General features: G+C 33.8%; 1 protein-coding gene across 1 annotated transcript; it reads right to left on the bottom strand.

The window, feature by feature from the left end:
• Positions 1–3,481: 3,481 nt before the first annotated feature.
• Positions 3,482–4,723, bottom strand: LOTGIDRAFT_176319 (hypothetical protein; the record flags this gene model as incomplete). Its single annotated transcript, XM_009069095.1, has 4 exons — positions 3,482–3,693; positions 3,837–4,239; positions 4,447–4,526; positions 4,687–4,723. 4 exons carry the CDS (start codon positions 4,721–4,723, stop codon positions 3,482–3,484), a joined length of 732 nt encoding a protein of 243 aa, XP_009067343.1.
• Between the last annotated feature and the right edge of the window lie 2,947 nt (positions 4,724–7,670).

Consider the following 7,670-nt stretch of genomic DNA (forward strand, 5'->3'; position numbering starts at 1 on the left):
AACAATTCAGTCTAACAATGGAAGCATCAGCAATCACCCGCTCTCGAAAAGTCCATATCAGTTACTTCTGTTGGAAAGATTATGGTTACAGTCTTTTATGGTTTCAGAGGGTATTCGATTGATGGACTACCTTGATAAAAAAAAAGATCAGACTATTAAAATAATGAAGAGATAGTATCTGAGCAACTGTCTCGATAGGATAGCATTGATAATTGGACACCTTTTTGCATTAGTTGCTAATTGACGGGGAGGTCCAAAACAATTTTCCTGTTCACACATTTTTGGTTGCTATGTCCCCTTTATTCGGCCATATTGGCCATGTCAGACATGTTTCCAAAAATGCAAAAGGAACTAGTCGATCGCCATTATCGACTGGCTTACTTTTTTTAAAGGGTGGCTGAACAAACCTTTTTCTTGGCCGGCATCCAGGCGCCTTGGAGAATCGCTAGCAAAAGTGTATAAAGCTGGAAGGGGACTATTTAGAGAAATGGATGAAAACCGTAGATATAGTATGGGTCATCCACAGTTAAACAAAAAAATTTCAATCAGCCCTCATACTAATAGAATGCATCTTCGAGAAATTGTTCACAATATATAGGCCTAAAGTGCTTAACCCCCAGATAAAAAACTCATATAGTCGGTGATAAGAGTATCAATAAAGAAATATCAAATATAATTACAATGGTACTGATACAAGAACTCGTTTGAAAATACGTTCTTCTATAATTATTTAATTCATTAATTAATTAATGAACTTTTGCTTTCAAAAATATTTATAATGCATAATGCAGGTATGGGTGAAGGGAGTTAACTGTGAAATACAGTTTATCAGAACACTGTTAATAAATAATTAAGGGATCGGTATAATGAATATGATGACAGATGACAGAAGAAGATGGTGGATGAAGTATATTATGATGGGGGAGGGGGTGACAGTATAATGAATATGATGACAGTAGATGACAGTATAGTTGGTAGATGACAGTAGATCGTGGGATGACAGTAGATGTTGATAGATGACAGTTATGATATTAAATGACAGTAAATGGTGGCATGACAATTACATTAATGTATGACAAAATGACAAAAGATGATGGAATAAGAGAGTGAAAAATGGTGGATGACAGCAGATGGCGGTAAATTATGAAGGATGACAGTAAATTATAGGGGATGACATCCGATGATTGTGGAGGACAGCAAATGGTGGTAGATGACAGCAGACAATGGAGGATACCAGTGGGACAAGGGGGTATATTCAAATTGAGTGACGATATGAAGTAATGTTGATTCCTGATTTTAATAATATTTATAGGCGCTTAAGGTCATCTCAATCAGGTTAAGATATATAACGATTCAAGTCCGCTTTAATTTGAATTAGTTTTTATACGCCCACATAGAAATGTGGACGTATATTGTCGTCGCCCCTGTCCGTCGGTCCGTTGGTCCGTCGGTCCGTCAACATTTCTTGTGAACACAATAGAGACTACAGTTTTCAACTGATCTTAATGAAATTTAGAGATCATTTATATTGATGAGATCTTGTTCAAGTTCGAATTTGACGATCTTTTGATGAACGGTTTTTGAGTTATTGCCCTTGACTTAGGAAAAACGCGTCTAAATTTGTTTGTGAACACAATAGAGACTACAGTTTTCAACTGATTTTAATGAAATTTGGTGTGATCATTTATATTGATGAGATCTTGGAAAAGTTTGAATTTGACGATCTTTTGATGAACGGTTTTTGAGTTATTGCCCTTGACTTAGGAAAAACGTGTCAAAATTTTTTTGTGAACACTATAGAGACTACAGTTTTCAACTGATATTAATGAAATTTGTTGTGATCATTTATATTGATGAAATCTTGGTCAAGTTCAAATTTGATGATTTTTCGATGAATGGTTTCTGAGTTATTCCCCTTGACTTAAGAAACACGCGTCAAAATTTGTTTGTGAATACAATAGAGACTACAGTCTGGTATATTGATAAGATAATTTGATGTATTCCGGTTATTGATATTGATTTTTAAAAACTTGGTGGAATTTCTCAGCATAAATAACTGGCAGTAAATATATATATCATTTAATTCAAACTATTAAAATTTCTTTGACATGAGACAAACCATACTTTAGTCACTAAATACTGTTTTATTATTTCTGACAGTTGCCAGTGGGCGTATGTTACATTGCCTGGCAAGCTATCTTTATTGAAGTGATAAGTAAGCTTATTGGATATTGGTATTGTTTTGCAATATTTTTTTCCTTTTTTGGCATTCATTTAAAAATAAAAAGTTCGTTGTAAATGATAGATTTCTCTTTGGCGCTCTCTCGAATGGCGAGCCATAAAAATCATCTATCTAGGCCTATAGATAGGGTTGCAGAATAGATATTAACTATGATTCCATAAAGTGCAATAACTTAATATTAAATCCATTTATCTTGGCGACACCTTCCTGTCGTTGGTAAGGATATGCTGTGAATCTTTTCCAAACATGAACAAATACTTTTGTTCGACTTTTCATTCTCACAATGAGTTTACTCGAAATATAAATATAAAGGCATACAATACAAAAACAATTCTATTTAATTTATGAATTCAGTTTTATAATATTATCTTCATTAACGTCAGTTAGAGTGTTTTTGGAGATACGGGTATTTTTATCTCATATTTCTTGATAAAACATACAAGTATTATCACTACTGTCATTATCAGGAGACCTGGAGTGACCCGGAATTGAAGAATGGAATACTCTTGGAGATTTTACTGAATATATTATTAATCATCATCAATAATACAACATACAGTTGTGCATAACTCAAAACTCATCAAGTTATACAAATTCTGGAAATATACAAAACAAATATCTTAGTCTTAGTATGAATTAGCACAACATAATGAATGACTTGACATTTTGACTAATTAAATAATCCTAAGCCTAATCTAAGCAAATCTGAAACTAGTTGCATTTCTCTTATATTAACTGTTTGCACACTGACAAGACTGGATTAATCTTATAATATGGATATCATTGGTGAATATGATATACAAATAAAAGAATGTTCTTGCACGTGCTCGTATAAAGCTTGCAATTCAATGACACCAAATAACAGGTTCAAATAATGCAATAAACACAATGTCACACTACAATTATCATAATACAGTTTCAATAATATACCTGAAGATTGGATCTCCTTAGCATTCATTACAAAAATAACTTTAAACTACATTAAAACTTCTTAATCTGTTCGTTGCTGTACTTCTGTTAACGGGGCTTACAAGAAAATGGAGGAGGGAAAAATACAAGGGAGCAGTTATTAATAATAAACTTTTAGGGAGAGGCTTATTGTAATGTGATTACCCGTTAAACAAATATACTAAATTCTATTCAAACCAAGACCCTTAAAAGTACCATTTCAAAGTAAATCCTGGGAAACACGGGGAAGATAAGAGGTACCAATGGAGATTACATTACCAGTTTAAGACTCTATAGTTCGACAGATTCACATGCCCCACTGACAACAAGTTCTGTTATCGAGTTCGGCACAGAAGGAAATTCAAACTTCTTTGGTACAAGACTCCTTGGTGTCGGTATTGGAGACCCGACTGGAAACACAAATTTGATATCGTTAACACTCTTGTGGATTGGCGTACTGTTAGAAACTATATTCGTATCTTCCACTCGTAAAGAAAGGGCTGCTGAAATATATGCAAATAAAAAGTTACTGAGACAGCTGATAAACAAACAAATAGTATGTTAACGCTCTTAAAATGGCAAATGCTGCATATAATCTAATATAAGAGCAGGGTATTCAAAACTTGCAACGACAAAATATGCTCACCTGGTGAAAAAACGGGCGTTTCATCCAAAAAGCAATGATCTGTACTCGACAACTTTGGTTTAGCTGGTGTATATTCTATAGAGCTACAGTTAGTAGATTCTAAATCCAGCAGTGACAAATATAGTGAACCGCTTGTAGATGAGCTGACCGTTGGGGAAGACGCTGATGATGTTGCTTCTGAAGGTGGTGAAGAGAATACAGATGGGTAAGATGTAGCCGAGCCAGATGAAGATGTGGCGAACTTTATGGATGTGGTAATCAGTGATGTTGCATTAGCTTCACGGTGGTATACGGCACGGGATCTTTTAAGTGAGGAATGCCCCATGGCGTAGTCTGTTATTTGGGATTGTGTTAAAGACAAATCGCTACATCTTGAGATTCTTCTCAGTACTTCATTATCCTCCTGAAATCAATCACGTTATTTTACGATTTTCATCAAGAAGCTGGTAGAACCTTTTTTTTAAATGGTAAGATCTTTCATATTTGGAATGTTTTGTTTATTTATTATGGTTTATTGTTATAGTATGGTTATATTCATACTTATATCATATGCTAATTACAGAAAATAGACCTCTGTGAACCCAATCCCAAAAATTCAATTTTTACCTACCTTATCATAATTGGATCCCATAGCGTGGTAGTAAAGGATGTTATCGTCACTTCGGCATTGGTAGATAACTCGCGACTCATCTAAAAAAGGAATAAGTGAGTAATAAGGAAACTACTGACACCCGGGAGTCCCTAACTATAAGGGAAAAGGTAATCATTATCCAAGAAATAGAGAATTCATCTCCTTATTTCAATGTGAAAATTGCATTATAATCAGTTAAAAAGAAGGTGTTAGATTTACCATTTTCATTTCCAAAAGTAGGTAATACTGCAGCCATGGTGAAGTATTCTCAATTCGTCTGATGGTTTAAAATCTTTTCTGCGATTTATATCGTGTACGACTATCTTGTAACAACATTGAATTAGATGGCTTGTTGTATAACAAATGGACATCGGCTCTTTGAGGATATAGTCAAAACAAAGTAATATGTGCCTCCTTAGATTTGAAATATGTGTAGCAAGGTTAAAATTTAAAATTAATAAACTCTTAATTTTTTGTTTTTCAATTAAAGAATATGATTTACTCACAAATGGAGTTGTTGACAAACAATATTGGCCACTCCTAACCATAATAATATCAATTATCAATAAATTTTATCTTGTCATAAACATGTAGTGTGACCTTAAGGGATTGTGGGGTTGTTTTTATATGTATTTGGGACACTATTAGCAACAATTTGCACCATTACAATTAAACGTTTTTCGTCCCTGCAATTTCTCTCAAAATAAGTGTTTGATGACGTCACTAATTCAACACAGATACTCCACTTTTGCGGATGCTGGTTCTTTTTTCTATTGTAAAGAAGTAGGCAACAGAATTCAAACATGATAGAAAGAAATTTGACGATAACTCACGTCATATTATGTTTATAGGCATCACTCATGAGATGATTGAGCACCTTATCATGACAAAATTTTCTGCAAGATGGGGGCCAAATCTCTGATAGTTAACGAGAAACGTGTGGGATTCTTGATGTCCCATGATACTTTATGTCGCTTTGAACCTGGTCTCGCTTTTTCTTTGGCATAATTTGCAGTCATGGATTATACCTGGATTCACAACTTAAAACCAGAAGCCACAATTCAGTCTAAACAATGGAAGCATCAGCAATCATCCACTCTCCAAGAGACCAAGTCAGTTCCTTCTGCTGGAAATATTATGGTTCCAGTCTTTCATGGTTTCAAAGGGTATTCTGTTGATGGACTACCTTGATAAAAGAGATGTGACTATTAAATGAAGATATTATGCTGACCTACTGAGATAGTATCTGAGCAACTGTCCCGGTAGGATAGCATATATATCGTCCATTGATAATCGGACATCTTTCTGCATTAGTTGCTAATTGGCGCGGAGGTCCAACACAATTTTCCTGTTCACATATTTATGGTTGCCATGTCCCCTTTATTCGGCTAATTTGGCCAAGTCAGACATGTTTCAAAAAAATGCAAAAGGAACTAGCCGGTCGCCAAGGGTGACTGAACTAACCTTTTTCTTGGTCGGCTTCCAGGAGCCTTGAAGCATCGCTTGCAAAAATGTATAAACCTGGAAGAGGAACTATTTTGAGAAATGGGTGAAACCCGTAGATATAGTATGGGTCCACAGCTAAGCAAAAACATTTTCAGTCAGTACTAATAGAATGCATCTTCGACAAATTGTTCACAATGTAGGCCTAAAGTGCTTAACCCCCAGATAAAAAAAAACTCATATAGTCGGTGATAAGAGTATCAATAAAGAAATATCAAATATAATTACAATGGTACTGATACAAGAACTCGTTTGAAAATACGTTCTTCTATAATTAAGTAATTAATTAATTAATTAATGAACTTTTGCTTTCAAAAATATTTATAATGCATAATGCAGGTATGGGTGAAGGGAGTTAACTGTGAAATATAGTTTATCAGAACACTGTTAATAAATAAATAATGGATGAGTTTGATTTTCTTAGTCTAGTGGTTTTGGAAGATTCTCAAAACTATCGAGCAAAATATTGGGAAATGTGTACTTTACTTTAAAAACGGGAAAAGGGAACAAGGGTGTTAACAGATGTGAAATATAGTATATCAGAACACAGTTAATTATATAGTAATTTTTAATTTTACTTTGGTATCATATTCAACATCAAACGGTGATTTTAGATTTTGTGCAAATCAACCAAAACAAGCATAATTAAATAAAGCGATACCCAAATTGTTCGATTGATACTTTAGATTTTTTTACTTAACACGAATAAAGCTTCATTTTTAATTGAAGATCCAAAACACTTCTATTTGCCAATGAATGGCATCGATACTCGAACAGGTATGAAAATACTTTCTTTTCCAATAATTAATTCCAAAAAAGTTCATTTATGCTTTAAGCTTGGAGACGTTCACAGGTTGGGCGATGTGTATTTCAAGGGAATTAACAACTCTGAAATACAGTATATCAGAACACAGTTAATTTATTTAATGAGCTTCTATTTCTTGGTAAGAAATTCATAATCAATACTTTGATTTTGGAGTTGATGCAAATTTTCCAAAACGTATAGATTTAAATAAAGCTATTATTAAAACAAATCTATCAGTGATAATAAAACTGAATTTTGTGAAAATATATATAAATTTTCAATTTAAAGCTCTATTTTTAATTGGAAATTCTAAGCATTTCCTTTTTTATCTAAAAAATGTATATTAAAAGTTAATCCTATTTAAAGAATTGTTTGATCATGTCTTAGATTTGGCGGCTATGAACAACCATCAATACTATTTATCGCAGGATAATAGAACAGGTCGTTACTTTTCGTACCGTACAAAAATGGGCATTCAAAAACATATGGCCATCCCTACCTAACCCTAACAAAGTCATTTAACATCAAAAATAGCTGTAAAATAAACATACTGACATTTATGATCCATCTAGTATAGCCTACTGTTTGAAGATGGCTTCTTTCCTCACATCTTAAGTTTCGGTAATTATCAAGGTCGTGAGTAATCGCTCTGTATTTATTTAATCAATCTATCGACAGCTCTGATAATGCGACCCGACCCATACTGTACGGCAATAACAATATTCTGAAGCCATCAACATCAGAAAGGTTTTCTGTTCAACATTCACAAAAATATGTTGAAGAAAATATAATTTGTAGACTGACGCCCCGTTCTCCCTTCAACTCCCCTATGTGGCAAATGAAAGATATATCAGTTATACACATTGGCAGCAAACAAACAATAACCTTTAGTTAA

Source organism: Lottia gigantea (genome assembly GCF_000327385.1).
Source record: "Lottia gigantea unplaced genomic scaffold LOTGIsca_989, whole genome shotgun sequence".
NCBI classification, from domain to species: Eukaryota; Metazoa; Mollusca; class Gastropoda; family Lottiidae; genus Lottia; species Lottia gigantea.